We start from the raw sequence: 24,355 nt of genomic DNA, 5'->3' as shown, positions 1-24,355 counted from the left end.
GGAAGCTGGATGACTTTTTCTCCCTAATTGGGAGCCAAACCAATACAATGGCGAACATCTTAAAAAAAACATTCGCAGTTGGTAGAAAACGAACTTGCAAACACAATGTTCCTTAAAAAGTACGGGCCTTTGCTGCGTAAATACAGAAGACTAAAAGGAAGAAAGTAGTATACCTTTGCTGAAACAGAAAGTAGCTTTTCGCTGCCCCTTGTAAAACAAGGTGTGCCGCCAAACACTAACACGGAAGACAAGGGGACTACGAATGCAGAAGTTCAACAGTTGAAGTGCGCACTGGAACGTCTAGAAAATAACAATCAGCAGTTGCAATTGAAGATAGACGCCATGTCTTGCAGTGTGCAGGGTCATGAATCTCAGATCGATAGCTCCAGCGCTTGTCCAATTTCCAGTGTACCGCAAATCACCCAAGCCGTTGCAGAAGTAAGCAAGAAAAACGATAGGCATATCCTGCAAAGCTTGTTGAACCCCGTTGAGTCAAGCGTTGAACCCATTTTATCAGACGCTGGTCTAGAAATCGCAACAACAACTGTGAGGGACAAAAGTGGACTCTGTCACCAGTTGCATCACACTGACCATCGCATCTGTTTGGACGTAGGCGCGCCAACTCTTCCGTGTTCTTCGTATACTTCAATATGACAAGAGCGGAGCAGCAAAACGTCGAAAGTGTAGTTTCAGTTCTCGATGACTACACTGTGAGCAACACGGCGTGGTCACATTTGAGGCGGGTATTCCCTCAACTGCCTTCGCGGACCTGCATTGAGTGTCGCGATTTTTTGGACTTCTTTGTGCGTATTATGCGAACTCCCGGCACTGTCCCAGGGGCACAGGTGTCGTTTAAGGCAGAAATACGACGACATCTTTTGAATTCCATGATAGGCAAGACTGTTTAGAACATGTCCGAGGACTGTGGACTACAGCAGTACGCATCTGCAACACAGTTGACAATCAAAGTCGAGGGTGATGGGTGTAATATGAGCAAGGCCACAACATGGACAACGCTTAGCTTCCTCATAGTTGATCCGTCTCTGCCCATGAAAAGTCCTAAACTACATCGTCTTCTGGCAATCGTCAAAATACCGGAAAACTACTTTGGAATTCGAAACACGATGATCCATGTTATAACAGAAATAAACGATGTCGCAGAAAAGGGTGGTATCGACGTAGACGACAACTTTGTGAGAGTGCAATTGCACTTAGGGGCAGACATGAAATTTATTTTACTTGTTCAGGGAATGCAGTCAGCCTCTTCAACTCATCCATGCCCAATATGCAATGCCGATTCCAATCAACGGTGTGACACCACTCTCCCATCTAGCGTGTTCAATAATCCTCCATTTCGAAACATATATCCTATATCTATACTAAACTATAGCCATTTCGAAAACAACTTTCCCTTTACTTTCTCTGGAAATATTTCAGGAATCGATAGACATCAAATTTATATGTCTACCACTTTCCGTTTTTATAAAAAAAGCATGAAATGTGAGTACGGATAAAGACCGTCTCAAAGCCCCGTAAACCGCGTCATTCTGTGTCGCCCTCTAGCCGTAGCACAGGAAAAATCGCGCGGAACATTTTGACCGTATCCATCCGCCGACCATGCGGCGCGCACGCGCACCGTAGTGCTCCCTCTCTCCCCGTTACTTTCATGGATAGCTGACTTAGGGCATGGCGTTGGAGACCAGAACAAAAGCTTACTTAGCTGCTCGTAAAGGGGTTATCGTCAGCCAGCATTGTCGCGGCCCGTGTAAGAGACCACCGAGACCAATAAACCTCTTCTTTTTTCGGTGCGCTTATAGAGAAGTGAGATGAGTTTATTAGCTTAAAGCTAAATACCATGCGATCATATCCTCAACACCCCGTTCTGTGCAGTCGCACGTTCTGTTCTGAGGCCTGTTCTGTCTGTACCTTATGTCCTCGTCTTTCGCGTCCCCCAATATTGCATTATGCTATCCCACCAACGAGCCCAACTTTCTGGACTTGTTCAACACCCCGATTTTGTTTCTGGGGAAACTCCGGGTAACCTCTCCACAGGGGGCACTTCTTCCGGGGACCTTCAGCTTATTGCTTAGAAATACGTTGACCCCCATTTCACAGCACAGAATATGCATTAACAATGACAGGATGCTCAGACGTGCTGCAAGAAACTGCCGTCTAAATACCACAATGCGATCCTAACCGCAACACCCTTATTTTGAAAGATGAAAGTCACTGAAAAGGTTAGCCAGCTGTAGGACTCGAACCCACATCTTCTGGATTGCCGGTCCAGGGCTCTACCAATTCAGCTAAGCTAACACGCCGTCTCAGTGACTTCCAGGGTGCGTCATCTGAAGGGACAAACCAGCCACTCTCTCTCACTCATCTTCCTTTCACTCTTACATTTTTTGCTCACTCATACACACATTCATACGACGGGAACGACGCGGGCGGCAACTGTTGAACATGAAAGAGCTGATGTTCTGAGGCTGGAACAACATAGAAGGGACTTGAAGGGCCTTGTATGTATTTGTCCCTTCTATGTTGTTCCAGCCTCAGAACATCAGTTCTTTCATGTTCAACCCTTTCCTTTTTTTTTTTTTTCGGGAACTCCCGGTAGCCTTTCGACAGGGGACATTTTTTCCGGGGATTTTTTTCGGGGGACTTTTTTTCCGGGGACATTTTTTCCGGCTCCCATCTACGCTGAACGAAAGGTCTGGTGTAATGTGAAGTACCCTGTGAAAACCAAGGAGTGTCTAAAAATATAGTACTGAAGTTTCCGGGTAATAATCAGCGCAATTATGAGACGGAAAGCGTTCTACGAGACCTCGTCGCGCGTCGAGTTCCTTTCATTTTATCTTGCTCATTTATCCATAAAGATGAAGTTCAAGGAGTTTTAGGAGCTTCCTCTTTCTCCTTTTTTCTTTTTCAATTTTTTTATAGCTGTTGCTAAATGCAATGTATTTACTTAGGCTGATTGAGCCTATCAAAAGGCCGAAAATCATAACGCCGAACTATCAGAAGGCCGAAAGCCAAAAGACCAAAAAATCATAACGCCGAACTGTCAGAAGGCTGAAACTGGAAAGGTCAAAGAGACACAGGGTGACCAATCCAGTGAATGACCACTGAATGGGATGGTGTAGATTATGTAAAAGTTCTGCGGCTATTGTATTAGAAACCATATAACTGGAATGCATAGCATTTGGTGCTCGCAAATACCGGTACCGGCTGTGGTGGCTGACGTCTTCACTGGGTTTTCCCGCAGACTTTCCAGACGAATGTCAGCACACCTCGCCCTGAAGTCGACCCTGGACGCATATACTAACCCCCTGTCACCCTCCTTTCTGCTGTTCTCTGTCCACGCCTGTACACCGCGTAGAGCAAAAAGTTACTTCACGGCGCGAACACGGAAAAACATTTTTGCGTAACAACAGTGAATGTTCCTCAGGGAACATTTTTTTTCGCGGACATTCCTTCCCGGGGACATTTTTCCGGGAACAATTTTTCCGGGGGCATTTCTTCCGGGGACATTGATGACAGTGATGAATCACCTCGTGTCATAGTCAAAATTTATTTGTTGTTGGAGAATCGCTTCCTCATCTTGCCGCGTTATCTGTGTTCAGCAAACTTTGGGAGAGAGGAACAGAAAGAACAGATGTAATCGGCACAATGGGCAAGCGGTGCAGCGGGTGTAACCGCATTTATATTTCTTGTTCAGTGGTTTTACTATGCATTAGCATGAATGTTAATTTAAAAAATCCCGTCTCCCAATTTAAACAAATAACGAGATAGCACTTGATAGTCTATGATCCGTTCCCTCAGCTGTTCACAACGGCGCTCCTGTAATTTCCGGAATACGAAAAAATCGTCCCCGGAGAAATCGTCCCGGATGGGAATCTAGGTTAGGACCGGGTCCTAGATTAGTTTAGCCTTGTTTTTGAGAGTCCTCAGTCCATCGCATCGTCCTCATCACATTATAACAAGATATTCCGAACTCCTAAGGTGTTATTTGAAGAAAAGTAATTGATAACAGTACAAACATGAGTAAGAAACATCTGCCCTGTGTCCTTTGATTTTCGTGGAATCGTTCCTTTTGGCATCCAGACAGAGAAAAGTCTATGTTGGGAATATCGCGACTCCCGCTGCGAGGCCTCGCCACTCGACCTTTCGGTATCTTCCTTGGTTGCGAAAGGAGAGTTAGGTAGCAAGCAAGCTGGTTGGTTTGCTGTGTGTCGACCCGAAGCCTTTATCGCCCTTCACATCCTTTGTACGGTTTTGCAAACTGGTTATATCTCATATGGCCCGAGTGTGCATAAGGCCCAAGTGACCAAAACGTCCAAATGTTCATAAGACCCGAAAAAAAAATTGGGCCTTTTGCGCATTTGGGTCAAATGAGCAGGACAGGATAAGGTGTCCAGAAGGCCCTAACGCCCAGAAGGCCCAAATGGTCATATGGCCCGAAAACCAGAAAGGAAGACTAACAGTGTATTTTTTCGACCGTATTTTTCAGTGTATAAGCGCCGTTATACATTGAAAGAAGTTCTCTGAAGAAGTCCCGCGCGTCATCTAATGTCATCATATGCGCGTCATCATCCTGCGCAGGACTTCTTCAGAGAACTTTTTTTTATATATAACGGAGCTTGTACACAGAAAAATGCGGTGCTTTTATCAGTGCGAGTTATATGCGAGAAATATTTTTCTGTAAAATTGCTTTTCAGGTGTGACTGCGCAGGAATTCCACACTTTGCCGAGAATAGCTACGGCTTGGTATTTTGCTCGGGACTGAGATTTATTATGTTCATCAAGCAGTGCCCATTTTGGAGAATTGAACTCGGTCACTCAGTGGAATATGCTCCTTCTGCAGCGCGCATCTCACGTGAACACAAACAATGCGCTTCTTCCGCCTTGTGAAATGCAGTCTCCAAAGAGTTCAGTTACAGAATCAATTCGAAGGTGTCCGCCTATTTGATAGAGCGCCATTTGGTCGAACGGCCCCGAAAAAATGGCCCCGGAAAATTTGGTGACGGTACAAATGGTCTCGGAAAAAATTGCACCGATGGGTTAGAGCGGAAAAAACGGTCCCATGCGTAGGCGTGGTTTGCGACGTTCAGACCCCTCCCGAAATCGTACCTTTGGTAGCGCATCTGGAAGAGAGAAACGAGGAGTAAACCCTTCTCTCCTATGCAAATTTCCTCCTGAACCCCTCCAGAAATATTTTTTTTTCTGACTACGCTACTGCCGTGCCCGGCTTGGGTACCTTCGCAGAAAAAGCGCTACATATTGTGCGTCATAGCAGTATTCAAGCGAAAGTTGAAAAGCTTTTAATGCGGCAAACGAATCAGTTGTTCAATAAATATATTAAGCACAGAGCTTACCAATCTGTACCGAGCGAAATATTGAACGCTGTAAGGATTCAATATTTATTTGTATTTTACTTTTTGTCACATTTATATCTTATTTGCCTGAAAATTTGTTTCTTCATTTCAGTACTTTTATTAATATTTTTAGTTCAGTTACCTTTTTCTCCTCTGTCGCATTCAGCATTTAATTGCGCATATGTGCAAAGAAAATACAGTATCTATGTCACTCCTAGTCTTCCCTCCTGGTTTTCGGGCCATATGACCATTCGGGCCATACGAATATTTTGACCTTCTGGACACCTTACCCTGCCCTTCTCATTTGACCCAAATGCTCAAAAGGCCCAAATTTTTTTCGGGTTTTATGAACATTTGGGCGTTCTGGTCACTTGGGCCTTATGCACACTTGGGCCATATGAGATGATACCTTGCAAACTAGCACACCCATGCAAACAACTCAGGGAAAAGAGATTAATCTCGTTAATTTCTGGGCGTTTGAGGCTTACTTGTCTGTGTCGTCCCTAATTGTTGGTCTGCCTCGGCCAAATCTCGTTGTTTACGTAGCACACCCAGAGAGCACACCAATCCGAGAAGAAAGGGAGTCCCCTCTCACTGGGGGTTGTCGACTGACATTTTTCTGAGCCGGTGTAATGTGAAAGAAAAAGAAGGGAGAACATGGGGAGAAAGGAGTCTTTCAAATATCTTACTGAAGTTTCCGAGAAATATCAATGTCATCTTTGCATGAATAATAGAGTTATTATCAAGGTAAATTGCATGTAAACGACAGCCGAAAAAAAAGAAAAGAAAAAGGAATACTGTTTCGAGCACTAGAGTTTCCTGACTGGCACTGTAAGCGCCGTGTGTTTACAGCCTAATTTACAGCCGCTGGTACATTTAGTTGAGAGTCTCCGCGATACCGACATCTCGGGCGAGCTTTGATAGCATATGAAGTTACCTTTCCTTGGCCATTTCCTGATTACTTAATTGGCAATTGCCTTGTGCTCAGACTCACTGCTGGCAATATTCCTTTATAATACCATCTGTGTGTGTACTGTCCATATTGCCATCCGTACTATCCGATCACAGTTGTACGTCGGCATACTGTAAGTATGCACTAGTAAAACAATACGAAGAGCAACTAAAAAATTCCATAATTAGTCAGCACAGACGCCAGTGACTCGAGGAAACAATAATTGTAGCATAAATATATAACAACAAAATAAAAATAACAAAGTACTAATATGGCAATGGCAATAGGAGACAAGCAAAAAGACGTAAATGTCTCGAATCGAACTGCGGACCTTTCGTGTCAAGGTCCGACACTTTACCTCTCGACAAACAGCGTAGAAGTGCGGGCCGCGTTAAACTCGCGACGTCAACCATGCACAATGTGGATTATTTCGGCGTCGGAGGTGAACGGCGTGATAATAGCGGCGAGCGTGGCGCCATCTAGAATCGGGAAAATCGTGCATCGGAGTTGCTCCCCGACTGGTATGGCCTCTTAAGAGGGGATACCAGCTCCAAAGGCCCCATGTATTTTCTATGGAGCACGTTTCGTCCTTAATCTCGGTTAATATTCGACGGATTTTCACCCGGTTTGTTTTGTACGGTAGCTTGTCCAATGATGCATTTGAGCTTCATTACCAATTTTTTATTTTCGCTCTTCACATTTTTCTAGGCGTTGCGAAAGCACGGGAAAAATTTAATGCAACTTTGAAGCGCTCTTGTTAAAAACTAAGAAGAAAAATGAAAAATCCGTATTGAAACTCGTATGCAGAATTCTTTCCAGAGTATTTTGATACCATACTCATTGAAATCCGCTCACCCGTTATCAAGATGAAGGGCAAAACGCAGAGGTACCTAGAGCCGTGGGAGGTGGTCCTGTCTTCCCCCTGCATGGTAGCGCCATGCCGTGGATTAGAAGGGAGAAGTACCACTCCGCGTAAGGAAGCCCCCGTATTCCAAACCCCTATCCTTACTTCTCGTGGTGTGAGTCAGAAGGGATCAGAAGCCCATTGTAGGAGGCCCACCTGGCGCCTTCAAAGCGGATTAACTGATGGCCAACGTTGATAACACCGGCCCTTGGTAGGCTTTCGAAAGTGAAAACGGGTAGCAGCCTTTTGGTCGGGGACGTCTCCGTCAACGAAGGAAACGAAAAGGAGCTCACATGTTATATTAACAATATCGCTGTTGGTAGCGGAAAAGACAAAATAAAGCAGATCAAAAACTGAGAACACAAAAGGTTATTTAGAGATTCCCGTTAAGATTCCAATAATCCGTGCGTTGTCAGGAATACTTGTTCAATAAAAACGGATAGATGCATGACATGTCACACTGCCTCATAACAGAGATTCATGTCCACTTTTATCGAATGATTTATTGTTATCTCTCGACGGGAAGCTGAGGCGGAGCATAATGGAGACGGAAATAAAGAATGTAGCAACCTGAAGCTTATTCAGGTTTGTGTGAAGTCACGTAATTTCCTAGTTTTGCGAACAAATTCCTCTTCTGCCAAAGAAATCGTTTTATTGCCCCACTCGTGAAGAAAAATAAAAAAAGGGGAAAAAAAGAGGACACACAATATATGCTTTTGTATTTCGTTGTTCCTTCCTGGCGTCTATCGCCATATTCAAATCTGCCGCCGGTGTTCCATTGTATGTTTTTCTGCTCCATCGCCGTTCAGGTTAGCGGTTATGTTCACGAACCCTGAGCATAATAAATAATAAACTTTACTTCGGTGTGTCTTCTATGCCTTTGTGCAAATTCAAACACAAAGAATGTTTCTCCTTTTGGACGTAGGAGAACGCTGGAATACACAGACACTGTGCACATGATGTCACACGAGAGGATTTCTTTTCTGTGGGGTCTTTTAGTGCACACTGCTTCTCGCCTATTCTAATTGAAGTGTGCGTGAAGAATAAAAAAAAATCGATCAAACGACCGCTGCCGTTTCGATCAAACGACGTTCGACCAAATGTCCCGCGTTCGATCAAGCGACCTTCCACCAAACGGCGTCCAATCAAATGTCCCGGAACCTGAAAACACTACAGATGATTTTCTATCGACGCACCTTTTGTTTTTGCCGCTGCTAAATTATCGAAATAAATAAGGTACTCTCTCTAAATGGCGGGATTAAGCTTTAGATCTTTTCACCAAACACTTTTCGAACGAACGCGTCGATCAAGCGTCTTCAATCAAACAGCGCTCGACCGAATGGCATTCGACCAAATTGGCGGACCACGCGCTAGCCGTGTTAGCCACCACGTGCCGATTTCGGGAACCGGAAAAATGTTAAAAAAATGTCCCGAAGAAATGTCCCCGGAAAAAATGTTCCTGGAAAAAATGTCCCCCGGAAAAAATGTCCCCTCGAGAAACATCCACTTTTGGTACGCGTGGAATTTTTGCGAAATCCCCGGTTGCGATATTGCAAGTCTTGAAGTCCTCGGGCTAAAAATAAATACTAAAATTCCTAACCACTTAGTAAGTGTTTTTACTTGGAAAGCTCGACCTACTCTCACTTACGATTTCTCGTAGCGAATACACTGCAATCAATTGTCACGTTCGTTGATACAACGTGCACACTTGGCTGGGATATTCTTATTTTGTTTCTTTCTTCTTATACTAAGAAGTATATCCTGCTGACGTCGTACTGACTGATGTGCAATCAGAACGCCGGATTTTGAGACTAGATTTTAGGCCTGATGACACAGCTATCCTTTCAGGTTTGAGGGAATAAACGTCTCCCTAGTATTTTTCTTCATCAATATCAACATCAACATCAACATAAGAGCGGGACGTACTTTTTTCTGTACCAGCTCGCGTGGAGTAGCGGTTTGGATTATCGCCTTTCACGTCGAGACTTGGAGGTGACACGGTTTCGAATCCTGTCACCAGGTGTGCTCTCTGAGGTTTTCCCTGGGTTTTCCGTCGGACTTTCCTGACGAATATCGGCACACTTAGCCCTGAAGTCGGCCCAGGACGCATACTAAGTGTTGCGTGACGCATACCCCCTGTCACCCTCCCTCCTGCTGTCCTCTGTCCACGCCTGTAAACCGCGTTCAGCAACAGTTGCTTCGCGGCGCTAACACGGAGAAACATTTTCTCTGCTAATTAGCACAAATGTGAAGTGTCACACAAAGTAGTACGCCGTCCAGTTTCAACAAATCAGGAAGATGTCATTCGGAATGGCCAGGAGCATGTCAAGTTCTGTTTTGAAGTGCGCAAATCGACGTGCTGGGTGATGTGTAAAAAGGAAAATAAAATGCGGGCGGAAAAGCAACAAAATTGACAATCAAAAATGTATTTCAATATGTGTAGCAGTGTCACATCTCGGGAGCCCGGTGACTGTACAGGCCGCTTTGTTGCAGGACACAACGAAGTAAATTCACCAAAACTGACCCACAGCGACTCCCTAGGCAAAGAAATGCTATGTGTGAGTAGTCATTTTAAAATGGAATTGAATACGAATAAATTAAGCGACTCGTTGAATAACCGTAATTGGATGCATATACAACATATATTGGAATACAAACATGTACGGTATATGTATGCCTAAGTATAGCGCTTACTCTTTTTTCCCTACATGTGCGAGGGGGGGGGCGGTATATGTTTATTCACACAAAAAGGAGATGCCGGTCTTAATGTGCAGCTTCGGGACTATTCAAATCAATATTCGGTTTAGTACAAGCATCAATTCGATTTGGAACTCGAACATTGAATTCTATATTTGATTCGGAAATGGAACAGGATATACGATTACTCGCTTTGGTGCTCAAAAATCCAAACGTTCACACCGTCCTAGTAAAAAATCAACGTCCGAAGTCAACCAGTCCACGCGTACCAAAAGTGAATTTTCCTCAGGGGACATTTTTTCTGAGGATATTTGTCCCAGGGAACATTTTTTCCAGGAACAATTTTTCGGGGGGCATTTCTTCCGGGGACATTTTTTTCCGGGGACATTTCTTCCTGGACCCGCCGATTTCTGACTGTCGCTAAAATGTAGTTCCTAAAGGTCTTCTTTCATGGGGTAGACGCTCGGAGACCATCGCATGTGAAATTCATAAGTTAATTTTTATTTAATTGGCGAGAGTATGCAAATGAACGTTAAACGGCATATCTTGTAGCCGGTGCATCACTAATAGCAACCCAAAAGAAATTATTTCGCCGGCATGAACCGTTTTCGAGTCGTCCAGTCGGGAGATTTTAGTGAGGAGCACGGTGTAAGTCAAAAGCAGCAAGACGATACACAAGTCGAGCAGAGTGCGAACCAAGGAATATACCACAGACACATTTGTCCCACAAAGCTGTATTCCCTTCAAGAACCCCTCTTTTCTTAGGAGATTAGCCGTACATTCTTGTCGATCCGAACAAATGCAACAAGGTCACGCGTGTTGTTGGAACTACATGCCCCAGCGGTGTATTGCGCACTTCCTGAACAACGGTACTGGTTACGGCACCCATCGCCTCTAGCGCCATCTGGTGGCTGTCTAGACCCCGGCGCCATCTCGTGCCGAGAGTCGGCGAAACGGAGCGGCTGGTATCCCCTCTTAAGCCCCGTGCTTGCATAGGCCCCGCGCACGAAGCCCTCAACCAGGGATTACTTTTTAAAAAAAAATATCAAGTACGCACTTAATCGTGTGAAACAGGCCCCGCGATGTGCGTTTGCCTCAGGCCCCGCACAACCCTAACACAGGCCCTGGTAGGGAGTGACTTTTTCGGGTTAAATGCCTTTCTCAGATTCGGGAGGTAAAAATCGGGCGCTATTTCTAAATCTAATTCAGGGACAAATCGGGCGATAATTGTGCCGTCGGGTGTTATCGGGTGTTTTTGTTCCTCCTCTTGTCCATTAAGTCGTTTCCTAACCTTTCTTCTTTTTTTAATTTTATTTGCGGAATCGTGACCTTCCAGCGGTAATCCCCGAAGGCATAAACAGTGTTGACACACATGGGTGTATTGCTGGGAACGTAAGTGACCCATTCTTACATGTGTTACACGTGGCGACCTTTGTTCGTCTTCAGTGGAAACGTCACTTGAGGATTTCATAGTGACTGGAACACGGGGAGAAATCGGGTTTAACCCGAATTGGTCGGAGGTCAGTTCGGGAGGGGGGGATAACCGGGAGGAATCGGTTTTAACCCAAAGAAGTCACTCCGTATCATTATACCGTTATATTAGGCATTGGACTTCTCATCATCCTCTCATCGATACCTAACATCTATATCTTTAGAAGCTGATCTGTGGTGCTGGACGATTTTGTGCGCACGAGCAACCGTTGGGGCGAAAGCATAACACATTGCCACATGCACTGCCTCACACTGCGGAATACCAGGAAATGAATTGGCTGACACGATAGCGGAGGGCGCGCTCAGCAAAACCAAGTCTTCGGAAATCCCTGTTTCCAAGTCAGATGGGAAGAGATCACTCAGAAAATCCACAAGCAAAAGATCAAACAGGCCATGGAAACAAGGCCAGCATGCCTTGACCAGGCCAGCGGACCTATATGACCCACATAGACCCCGACTCACAGTCATCCCACACGACATCGGCCGAAGCCTCAAGCCTGTTCATCGGATCCGTCTGGGTGCTTTATACACCGCGACGACGAAGCAGAGGTTAGGTATTGTTGCCTCGAACCTCTGCAGCAGATGCAAGGTGCCACTTCACGTTGTAATGCAGGGCCCAGACTACGAGCCAGCAAGAGCAAGACTGAAGCAGTCCCTCCAATCCCTTGACCAGGGACCTTTCTCCTTTGGTGAAGTGATGGGGGGATGACCTACACAGAACAAAGTACCATTTTCATATTTTTGTAACCTGAAGAAGTGCAGTCTCGTGCACGAAAGACTTGTTACCATGTGTAAATAAATAAGTTGCTCCTACCGTTTAATATCACTCTTTGATCTACTTATCACCGGCAACTTGACATCGCCTTTTTTTTTTTTGCCTTCGTATCTTCAGAACAAAGAAGTTAAAGCTCTGAAGGCACTCTGCGCCTTCCTAAAAGATAGCGGCAGACACTGCAGATTTTAACGCCATCGTTGCGTCCCTGAGACAGAATCTACACCAAATGAAACGGAGCTGCAGGCGCCTGTAGTGGCACCCACCCTGCTCCAGGACTGTTCTCTTTCCCTTTTTTTCCAGACAGTACTTACAAATGAAGAGCGGTTAAAGTGTTGGTATGCCTATCGCGTATATGGCATGCACTACGAACTCAGCCGTACACCATTCCAAAGCGGTGTATAGACCACTTCCTAGAAGCATGTACATTTCGTCGCTTCAGACATTTTACTTAATCCAACACATAAGCAGAAATAAGATGAGACGAGAGCTCATAATGCGCCATCAACAACAGCAGCTGTGGAGCTATGAAACTCTGCTTGGGCTTTTGCTAGAAGGTCGGTATCTTGTATCACTTGCACAGCAGTCAACGCCAGGGCTTTGGCCACTGTCAATGTCGGAAGCTGTGATTCATCCGTTCCAGCCGCCTCCTGGAACTCCCTGGTGTGGTTGTGACCGGCAGAGTTCAGCTTGAAGGTTGGATGAATGCAGGGAACGATTTGAGACACATTACCCGCGTCGGTCGACGCTCCCGTTGACAAGAGGATATTGGGATCGGGATCATCAAACTGCACACCTGCAAGGAGATGTGTGTGATCCCAAGCATAAAACTATTACTGATGGTCCAATTCTCTTCAATGGTTATATGCTTACCTAAGTATTCCGCGTGTTCCTGGTAGACTTGAATCAGAGTGATATTGTTGATCATATTCTTGTAGGGTGTAGCTTTCTCGATGTGTACGTCACATCCCGTGGAGTCTCCCGCTGACTGAAAGCAGGATTCCACTTTGGTAAGAAGAGCCTTCAGTTCCACCAGGTTAGGAGCGCGGATGTGATACTTGAGCTCGCTTTCTTCCGGTATTACGTTGGCGTACTTCCCACCACGAATCACCACACCTGAATGATATTGGTTGGTAATTGGTGCGTTGGTATAGGCGGTACGTACAAGAGAGATATCCCATTGCTATGGCACGTCATTCAACACAACGGTGCGAGATTTTATTTTATGCAAATCTGCTATGTAAGTGAGATACAGAAAACTTTTACGATTTATAGCAGTGGTACTGCTAGTGTGATTGCGATGCGTCAGATTCCGGAGACGTCACGATGCCCATTTTATAAAGACGCGAAACATTGGACTATTGCGGCAACTCTGCTGGCACCACTATCACTGTCATCATCACTGCCAATATATTGCTACTACTCACTTCGTCGAAACTCACATCCCCATTTTTTTAATCACATCACATCACATCACTACTACTACTACTACCTCCACCCGTGGAATCACAGCGAGAAGGGGTTCATTGCAGGACGGCTCACACGTACCGCTCACTCTCCACGATGGCTTGAGTTGCTGCCTGAGCAGAGAAATGCTCATGTAAGACATGACTGCTGCATCAAGGGCGTTCACTCCTTCCCAGGGGGATGCACCCGCGTGCGCAGTCTTTCCAGTGAACCGTACCGTCAGCTGCAATGCGAACAAGTTTTTCAAGCAACACCGCGATCAGCAGGCACTCTAATATTAGACATTAATGGAGCGTGGTTCAATACACCCGAAAAACTATTACATATACAGTGATTGTATACACGTTAGTATGACCCTCGATAATCGGACACACTTGCTTTATGACCGTTTTTCTAGGGAACTGTTTCGCTGTCATGTAAATCCACCTCGTTCATGAGGAAACTCGCTTATCCGGCAATAACAGATTTTTGTCACGAGTAGCGTCAAAAAACCAGCGGCATGGCCGAGTGGGCTAAGGCGTCCGCTCGTTGGTGGTAACCAAGGTCGTGCTGAAGACTGGGAGGTGGTGGGTTCGAATCCTATCGCCGGCTGTGCTGTCTGAGGTTTTCCCTGGGTTTTCCGAAGACTTTCCAGACGAATGTCGGCACAGTTCCCCCTGAAGTCGGCCCAGGACGCATACTAACCCCACTGTCCCCCACTCCTTCCTGCTATCCTCTCTCCGTCTGTCCACATCTGTACGTCGCTCATAGCCACAGTTGCTTCGCGGCGCTAACACCCAATCAAAAAAAAAAAAAAAAAGAGTAGCGTCAAATACAGGTACCTTCTTGTTATTATGACCGCATCACATGACCCTCAGAACAACCCCAGAAAGAGGCTACCACAGGTCATATCTCGGCATTTCGGGCTTTCGAAACTCACGATCACAATCATCTGATAAGGCGTGAGTTCGCGCCCTGCAACGACCTCACGTGAATGTCAACATGGCGTATCGGTCAGCTCGTTCATGCCGCATACTATAGTGCACTCACCGGATAACACTTGTAAACAGAGCAGATGAGATGTTACCTGATGAGTGCGCTAATATGCGGAATGATAGAACTCACCGATCTTCACGTGAGTTCGTTGCAGGCCTCGAACTCACGCCTTATCAGATGATTGTGATCGTGATTTTCGAAGGCCCGAAATGACAAGCTACGCAACAGGCAGAGGGTGACAGGTGTTAAACCAAAGTTTGGGATGACTCCCTGATGTTGTTGACTTCGGTACTCATAGCGCGTGCGCAGTTGATGCTGCTACTGTCCGTTTATAAAACTTTATTCTGACCACTCTTCAAGTAGACTGGCATTTTTTCCCGAAAACCGGTCATCATGATTACCTTGTCTTTTGTTCTATGTAGCAGTCTTTATCGTCAGCGAAGGGTGTATTTATCGCTAGTTTGCCAATTCGCTTTATGACCAAAATCCGCGGGAACGGTAACGGTCATTAAGGATGTTCCACTGTGTATGTAATTATGCACTAAAATTCTTTTACATTAGCACTAAAAGCCAGAATATATGAAAGGTTTTTCCTTGTTCCTAGTATGAAAACAATACATCGAATGCATATTTGACAAAATCAGCTCTGCCTCGGTAGCTCAGTCGGTAACGTGTTGGCTTGCTGTGCTCAAGATAGCGGGTTCGAACCTGGCCTAGGATCGCAGCAGTGTGTTGGGGAGTAAACATTACTTCCAGCACCGTGTTTCGGAGATTTCTGGCGCACGTGAAAAGAGCCCCAGGTGATAGAAATTACGTTACGCATTTCTGGCAATGGAGCAGTTTTTTTGCCTTTAATGGCTGCTGAAGATCCAACCTTTACTTCCCCCCTTTTTTTATTTATTTCTTCCGCAGTCCTGCCCTGCAGCATGTTCAGAATGCCGCTATTCGTTTCCACTGGCCGGCACGCCTTACCTGTGTATCTACTCCAATTACTTTCGTATCTTTTATTAGGGACCACACGGTAAAGCATAGCGTGTTCATTCAGAAGCGCAAAACCAAGAACGTTTACACAACATTACACTTTGGGAAGGGTCCAAAGCCTTCCTGATAATAGCGAAATTTTTCTATGAAAACAAAGGAAGGAGACAAAGGCTCTCGCATGTTGAAGCTGATATTGCCCACCTCCTCGACTGCCGCAGATTCTACACCCCTCGAGCCACACTCAGACGAAGTGTACTCTAGCTGCGGTGGGGAGACTTTTCTCTGGCCACTCTGCTATGCCCAGTACGACATCCCACACAGCGGTGTGTGACCAAACAGTTTTGACGTTCCTCAGCGAGACAGGTCCCATGCACAGCCGAACTCAAGTCTTATCTCATTCCTCAGTGCCCCACCGTGACCTCTCACCCTTATACACAATACAGTCATCTTTTTAAAATATTATTTGTCTTTAATCTATCTCATCAATCCTTCACCTTTTATTAAAGGGGTACCAAAATGCCACCATAGGTTCGCTTCAAATTACGTTACACGCTGTGTTCATTTCGCACTTGGTGTCGTATTTCAAAACTTTCATTCCGTTACGAAGTTACAATCAAAATTATACCGGACTCTTTCTTGCCTCGGCACTACGCAGTGAACATCGCTTCAGCTCGAGCATCGGGTATACATCGAGTGCTTTTAGTGCACGCTGCGCGTGAACGCGCCTTCCACGGCATGGAGCAGTTTCGACGAAAAAAACACTGCGCGACTTATGAAGCACGCTGGTGTCAGCATTTGCTGCCGCCAAAGATGGCTCTGTTTTCATTGCGTTTTTCTTCTAAACGGTAGCGCTGTGTGAACTGATTTTTCGTTCATATAATACTAATTGGGTCACGGCCATTCATGTGAGAACAAGTTGTTTTTGCATTTTAGTGCCCTTTAAGTTTATCATTTATTTCCTAACTCTTTTCTTTCCTCTTTATTTTTTTTGTGGAATAGCAAGCCGACATACCGTTTGGCTGACCTGTCCTCCTTTTTTCCCTCTGTTCTGATAAATATATTCCCCCTCTGGATCTCAAATCAAATATGCAAGCATTTTTATGCGAAATACGCAACAAAGTGCAAAACACATTTATATGCACCATATAACCCTCTTAATCTCTCCCAAACTAGGACCAAAAGAGTTTTTTTTTTTTCTTCGTCTGGATACGAAAGCGTAATGAAAAAGAAAACACGCCATTTACATGAAAATCCGCGGTCTGCACATTATTATTGCTTGATGTGCGTCAACAAAGGCTCCAAATATAACCACCTGGCTATCGGCTATCAAGCAAAAGGGTTAAGCAAAACTAAACGAATTAATTGGCTGGATATAAGATCGATAAGGCCAGTCCCGAGTGACTCGAGACTAACATCTCCATTTTTTTCTGTTACAAATCAATCAATCAATCAATCAAGATCGAAGATATGAATCAGAGGGACGGTGTTGTGTGCAGGTTGCGTGACAACGGGAGTCAGGAAAATATGAGGTGAATCATAGGTGCGCTGCAATGACAAGGCTTGGACTTGAACGGTCCTAACACGCTAAGAACTGCAGGGGACTAACTATGTAACGTGCGTCCTCACTATGCCTCTGCCCGCTGTGCTTTGTCTATGGCTCACTATGCCGATCGGTATAGTGAGGACGTACATTGACTGATGCATGTGACGCATATTCGCATCCATGGAAACCCACAGTTTTACATCAAAGGAAGAAATACAGAAAATTATGGTTGCGACGTCACCGCTTAGTAGCGTACTGTTACTCCAAAACGCATATCTCTTTCACTTGGTCACCTAGAAGAATAATTGTCTTACTAACCGTTCTGCCGTGCAGCCATACTTGGCGTAGTTATCTGCCGATAGTATTAATATGTGGCCACCACGTTAAACATCGATTTCTCTCGATGACATGACCGCATTTTTGTAAGCCTAGCAGCCGTGTAATTCCTTAATTATTTCTTTGATTTGTAATGTCACACTTGGCTCCCTATTAACCGAAATGTGGGATGTCGAGCAATTTGCAGCGTATGAAGCCTGCTTATATTATATGTTAACAGCAAGGAACCGTGTGCAAGTTTGTTCGCATTTGCGATCGGTTCCACGCGGGAGCTGCATAAATAGATCGCTTTACATCTTTACACTCTGCGAATATTACCTATACGTATTGATAAGGAATTATCTGTTTCTCAGCCCTTTTTTAGGGTATGCTGTCATCCTTCAGAAGGGGATTTCCTAACTATACCCATAAATGCGGCACTATTACGTTTCGACGCGCACTACAATGCAAACTTGCATATGCCCCTCGTTTGGGTCGAGCGAAGTCGAAAGCCAGACGATTACAGCTAAAGCAAGACAAACAAAAACGTCGAGGTGATTACCTGAAGCGTGGCCGGGAAAACATACTTAAGGCCATCGCGTTGAGCTGGATGAGCCATCATGGCAACGTGCACGTCATCGAAAGCTCCTCTGCGGATAAGGAGCTCCTTGCCCCCGTATCGCTCCTCGGCTGGGGTTCCCAGGACAACCACCTGTGAGGGTAGGAAATGTGCTTCTGTTGAAGACAGGATGCCCATTGCTATCGCCGAAATTACAATTTGTGAATAGTTCCTGGAATTTAATAGGCGTATAACCTACGTCAATTTCAACATTTTACTGTCTTGCCACAGATGAGTAAGTGAGAAATATAGGACCAGCACTAACAGCAAGCGGTACGAACCAGTCAAGAAGTCCAATCACTTGGTACGCTTTAAAGCAGAACTTCAGGACACGACACCTTCGAGGCTAACCACTGCTATTACTCTTGATTTAATCAGAGAGCATGCATGGCGTACACCTCTTTGTGACAATTATCATGCAACTGAAGTGTTCACAAAAAGCCTTATATATTCGTCCTGGAATCAGGATAGAGAACGACGTCACCTAAAAAGCATGGTTGTTTAGGAGCGTGTTCTGTTTTAAGATTAGGCCTATATAGGGATCTCGATATTGGATACACGCGAAAGCCCTGCGTGAGAATGGTTCCTTTCAAAGCAGGGTACGCCTGCTAAAACGTTTTGCGTTGATAGCCTGCTATCCCAAAAGGCCGAGCACATATGCTTGCGGCGAGCATACGTAGATGACAGGCACTTCGTTTGGTAAAAAAGAAAAACAAGGAGATGTTGGCCCAACCCTACATTGGGCCGGCTATTCCAGCACTCTTAGGGTGGGTGGCAAGGTCTTGCTCCCAGGATTCTAAAACTATGTTTGTTCCACGAAAATCTGAAAGAAGGAGAAAATAGAGTGGCACACAGGCACTATCTGAAACACCCACGCTTTTTTTTTTTCTTTTGTACGTAGGTTACACTTTCGTCATTTCCCTTCGAGCGACGTGCAGCCACAGCGACTTCAGGAACGAACTTCGCGCTACTATTGCATGCAGTCATCATTGATGAAGGGCAGCAACATACAAAGATCAGGGCTAAAACACAAAATAAAAGAGACACCACGACTGCCAACTAGCAACTGTGTATAGTTAACACAGGAACAGCAGTTCCTACGAAATTCGCAAGGACTGCAATGTGCAAGTGTGCCCTCAATTGGTTTGTGCACACTTACGGTCTTGTCGAAGCATAGACAGAAACGAGTTAGAGAAATCATCGAGGCTCATTTTATTGATAAACAGAAGAACATTTGCATTAGCTCTCCATCGGTCGCTCTCACTGAAAGCGAGAAGGTGTATCTTCGGCGTGATAGTGAGGTGGCGGAAGGGGAACCGCATTTGATCGTGTCACAGGATGGGTCTCGGCTGTTACTCGTGATGCGGCTCTCTGATAACGAGTGCTGCCCTCAGGCAGGTTATCTTGCAACAATCCGGGGGAGGGGTCGCTCCATCCTGCGAATTTTGTAGGAACTGCTGTTCCTTTGCTAGTCGTGGTGCCCCATTTGTTCCTACTTATTCCTACTTTCAATCATCGTTACCGACCAGTAGAGGCCCCAGAACGTAAAATAGTCTGTTTTGGAAACGTAGTATGCTGAAGCATGTCGTGCTTTGTCCTACCATCGTTTAACGGACATTTCTGTCTCGCACTGTTCGGTGGAGCATGCGTGGTGAATGGCGTGCCATTCTCTCATATGCTTCCCATGCTGCAAGGACCCTTCACGATATAGACATAACGTCTGCCGTCTGATTTTCAACACGATGGTACCTCTGCTCCACACCTCATTACCCAACCGCTTCTTTCCGATAACAAGGTTGCATTGGATAAGGAAAGTGCAAGGCAGCGAGAACGTGCGAGATACCATAATGCGGGCCACTCTAGTTGCACTCCAGAGTCTCATCGTTTTATCACGACTGCTGTAAACGTTAACGTTTTTATGGTACGCTGCATTTTATTGTATGCTTGCGCGTTGGCTTTCGTGCTGCATACACGTTTGTCAAGCGTGAGATGCTGTGTGCTACTGGATGTGTTAGTTCGTAATTTTATCACCATTAACTAATTCCTATCTTTCTAATTCTAATAAACGAGCGCGTGCGGTTACGTATTGATTTCGGCGACTCGTCGCAGCAAATTTGAGCGTGACATATGTGAAAACTTCAACTTGAAATAGTGTTGAGAAAATACAATAGGAAGAATCATATAGCTCTGTATGCTACTAGAAATAGTCAAAACATAGTGAAATTTGTAAGACGTAACGTATGAACCATTAACACAGCATTTCCCCCTAAACATTCATCACCCACTTTGTAGGTAAGAAACATAGTTGACCAAAGAAAACAGCAAATTACCATTAACACAAGCGATCAACACCGCAATGAGGCCACGTCCCCGTTGTGTCGCTGTCTAAGTTGCATTTAGATCACCTGAATCTTCGCTGCACAAATGATATTTACTTGAAGTTATATTGCGCAGCTTTTTGCAGACTCGTCCTCTTTGTAATTGTTTACTTTTATTAATAATGAATAGTAAAAAAAGCTCAACACATCTGCTTAGTTAGATCCCTGTGCGTGAAATCTCATAGGCATATCCATATTGAAAATTTTCTGTAGGACATAAACATTCAGGTGAGTTTGACAGAATCACCATGGCCGATCCAATGTCACGTCTAGGGCATTCCTGCATCCCGCTTCGTGTGCGGCCTCCGTGTCGTGGGCTGTGGCTGCTCCTCACTTTGGTTTCTAATTTTCCGAACGTGTGTTGTCCGAACGCACAGTTCACTGTGAAGTCTGCCCAGGATGCATGATCCCCCCGGAAATAAACATGTCACCATATGAGGTAAGCAAAGAGCACGGTAATTTCGACACTACCACCACCTATGTTCTTGGGCAGACTTTGAATTTGTGAAGTGCATTACAGTAATTCGGAGTATGCTTCCTATGATAACCTGTAAGAAGCTTAATCCACGAAGACTTATGAGCATGGTTTCAGAATGTTTGTGGTAATTTAAAATGGTGGTCCCTTAATTGTCGCTGGCGTATGGACGTTATCGGAGAGACAAATGGTAATACAATCACGGCGAATGAAAAATACCTTTCCAGTCAGAGTGGGGTCCTTACACAGCACCTCCTTGATCGCAATTCCTGCTGCCACGCCACACTCGGCGATCAGGTTGTGACCGCAGGCGTGACCAATGTCAGGCAGAGCATCGTACTCGCACATCACAGCAACGGTGGGGCCGTTTGTGGTAACTAGGAAGGAAACGGATCTTTAGTTATCACTGCGAACCAACTCCTATTCTGATGCGCACATAAAGCAATATTTTAGATCGTCGGCAGGCTTGACACGACATTACTTATAATGGCAGGAGGCAGCCAGATTAGATACTAGGCTTTGCGCGGTTTCTATACATACGTATGTGCACAGGAACTCATCTAACTTAAAATTACGATGCCCGGTTTGTGGTCCGTTAAAGGATTTTATTAAGGCCTCAAAATCACCAAACACCAACCCAAGGAAGCACATTATGGAACGTGTTTCATCAAATTAAAGACTGATAAACTTTTGATGTGTCAAAAATTACAAAATGTCTTTCACCACCAATCCTGACATCAAGATCTGAATTAGTGATTATACAATGGCCAGAAACTAAGAAGTACACGTTACGCAACAAGTAACTTGAAAGTAACTAGTCACGTCTGCAAAGTTCATTTTCATAACTGGAAGCTGCATTAGTAACTTCGTTAATTTTTTACAGAGTAACTTAACCTTTAACTAGGAAGGGAGTTGCCTCAGGACAGAAGCCGCCGATATTTCGAACAGAGACTGTTCTTCTTCTGGGCACCGTCCTCATCATTGGCATGGTATTTAAAGGGTTAGGTGTGACGTGTTTAAAGGTTCATGCGAATTGTGGGTCAACAGCCCGGAGGGAAGAAAGGTCCGTACGGGTTTTTACGGCGGGAGTGAATGGCTGCTTTGTTAGAGTGTGGAGGGGATTATGTGAACGTAGTGATCTAGGCACCTTTAACTAGTTCACTTTATCGAGTAACATCCTCATCTCTGATATGTTAGGACCTAGTGGGAGTGACTGCTGGCTCGAAATATTCAAATGCACTATTCAGAACGACGAATTAGGCAGTGTTCACACTTTTTTCCTGCAAGTATGAGCAATTTTAGACCTGCTCGCAGTTGATCGACACCGGCAACCAACAGCGACTACAGTTGCTCGGAATCGCTCCCCAACCGAAATCTTGAGAAGTTGCTCGTGCACCGGCCAATCGGCGAGGGGAGCATTGCCACGTGACTCCCGATGGCGTGATGTGATTTCGTTCGTGGGTTCATGGGTTCAGATCCTGCAGGTACAGCTGAGAAACATTCTTTTTTTTGCTAACACCACACAAACATATCAGTAGGCATTTTTAAAGATAATGTTCTTTTGGCGTAATAAACTGACTAAGATTTGATAAACAGCAGCTAAAGAAAAGACACCAGGGGGTTGGACTCGAACCCACATTCTCCGATTGCCGTAAGACTGCTTGTGGGTGGAGCCACCGAGTTGGAACGTGTAAACGAGGCCTCAAAGTTGCTCATAAGACGTTGGTTCAGGTTGGTGGAAAAAGTTGCCCCGTATGAACCTATCCTTAGGTGATGGTGCCGATCCCGCCGGACAAGCGACTTATCCTCCCGTCGTGTGACTGCACCAGACGGAAGTAACAATACTTGGGAGAGATGTGTTCGTTGGTACTATTGGTCGTCTTCGAAGAATTCTGTTTTGAAATTTCTCGCGAGAGGCCATTCATCGCTGGTTGAAAATGAACACACCGTTCATCAATCTGGCTCAGTGATGATTATATCCTTTCCCTGTTCCTACTTCACTGGTATCACATCAACAAAGCATACTTTACACGTAATCCAATAGAAGACTCTAGTCTAAAAAAAAAATATCTGTTTCATCGTACCTTCCTCGCTGCCGCCTGGGCTTCGGTATTCAGCTCGGAATGCTGTCGGCAGCAAGTAGTTTCTCTGCACAGAAAATCCTTCCGACTCGAGGAAGTCGGTGAGGTAGTCATGTGCCTTCACTTCTTCGAGCGCCAGTTCGGGATTCCCCCAGAGGAACCGGCTGATCTGATGCAGTTTCTCCCGGCGCCCATCGATTGCATTCTGCACTACTGTACGAAACATATCCTTCGTCCCTGCGTAAGTGTGCATCTGTCAAACGGCGTCTCGTAGAATTCGTGACCTTTCGTAACGTGAGCCCCCTCTCCACGTTAGTAAAGTGTGCTCCAGATAAACGCCTTATCTTATTGCGAAAGGGTAGTTTTAGTAGATGGGAACAACTCATCCGGAAACGTTGCGATAGCGAAAACTACCGCAACCAATCTGAGCGCTCCAAAACGCGAGTGCGATTGGCTTGTCATGTTATCATGATCTGCTGCATGGTTCTTGAGAATTACGCTTATCTTCAAGCTGCAGCCTCGAAGTGTTTTCAGGTTAAAAATAAATAAATCATGCACAATAGCGAGTTTTGGTAGATGGGAGGTGTTCCCAATAACAGTTCTGAAAACGTGATAAGCCAATCGCCCTGTTTCTTCGAAGTGGGTGACATCACATTGCGAAGCTTGGATTCGATAACTTCCTTTATCGCATCGTCTTCATAGACTTCTTCCGATGTACTAAAAATCGCTACAGCGAACGAGTTTTACAACACGGTAAGCAGATAAAGGAAGATATGAAATCAAAGCTGGGCAATGTGATGTCACCCACGTAGAAGAAACAGCGCGGTTGGCTTATCATGAGAGAACTGGGGCACGTTGCTTGCATGTCCTGAATATCGTAGCATCCTAACGCCGCTCACTGCGCGAGCACGGACGGCGTTACGATGCTGCGATCTTCAGGCGATGCAAGCAACGCGCCCCTGATGTTCTGAGCCTGGAACAACATAGAAGGGACAAATACATACAAAGCCTCAAATTGCCTAAGAAATTAACGAAGAAAGATGAAAGTCACTGAAAAGGTTAGCCAGCTGTAGGGTTCGAACCCACATCTTCTGGATTGCCGGTCCAGGGCTCTACCAATTGAGCTAAGCTAACACGCCTTCTCAGCGACTTCCAGGGTGCGTCATCTGAAGGGACAAACCAGTCACTCTCTCTCATAGCGTCCTCGATAAACTTGCTCCGGGATTGCCCCGAAACCACAGTGGTGCGTGGCGCTCTACACTGGCGGTGCCCTGGGCGGAAGCATTATCGAACATGAAACTGCATTGCACTGGTGGATCTGATGGATACTAGCATG

General features: G+C 45.3%; 1 protein-coding gene across 1 annotated transcript; it reads right to left on the bottom strand.

Moving 5' to 3' along the window:
* Positions 1-12,609: 12,609 nt before the first annotated feature.
* Positions 12,610-23,353, bottom strand: LOC135383093 (xaa-Arg dipeptidase-like). The gene is made up of 6 exons (XM_064612719.1): positions 23,023-23,353; positions 21,158-21,315; positions 18,029-18,178; positions 13,734-13,875; positions 13,059-13,301; positions 12,610-12,981 (listed from the first exon to the last, which is right to left on the bottom strand). The coding sequence occupies exons 1-6, from the start codon at positions 23,270-23,272 to the stop codon at positions 12,677-12,679; spliced, it is 1,248 nt and encodes a 415-aa protein (XP_064468789.1). The 5' UTR covers positions 23,273-23,353; the 3' UTR covers positions 12,610-12,676.
* Between the last annotated feature and the right edge of the window lie 1,002 nt (positions 23,354-24,355).

The sequence above is a fragment of the Ornithodoros turicata genome, chromosome 2 (genome assembly GCF_037126465.1).
Source record: "Ornithodoros turicata isolate Travis chromosome 2, ASM3712646v1, whole genome shotgun sequence".
Lineage (NCBI taxonomy): Eukaryota > Metazoa > Arthropoda > Arachnida > Ixodida > Argasidae > Ornithodoros > Ornithodoros turicata.
This window is presented reverse-complemented; position numbering and strand designations above follow the sequence as displayed.

Coding starts and splice junctions, on each gene's coding strand:
- LOC135383093 (XM_064612719.1), bottom strand. CDS start 23,272: ATGCACACTTACGCAGGGACGAAGGATATGTTTCGTACAGTAGTGCAG. Junction 21,316..23,022: donor CCCAGGCGGCAGCGAGGAAG/GTACGATGAAAC, acceptor TTTCCTTCCTAG/TTACCACAAACGGCCCCACC. Junction 13,302..13,733: donor GCCATCGTGGAGAGTGAGCG/GTACGTGTGAGC, acceptor AATATCATTCAG/GTGTGGTGATTCGTGGTGGG.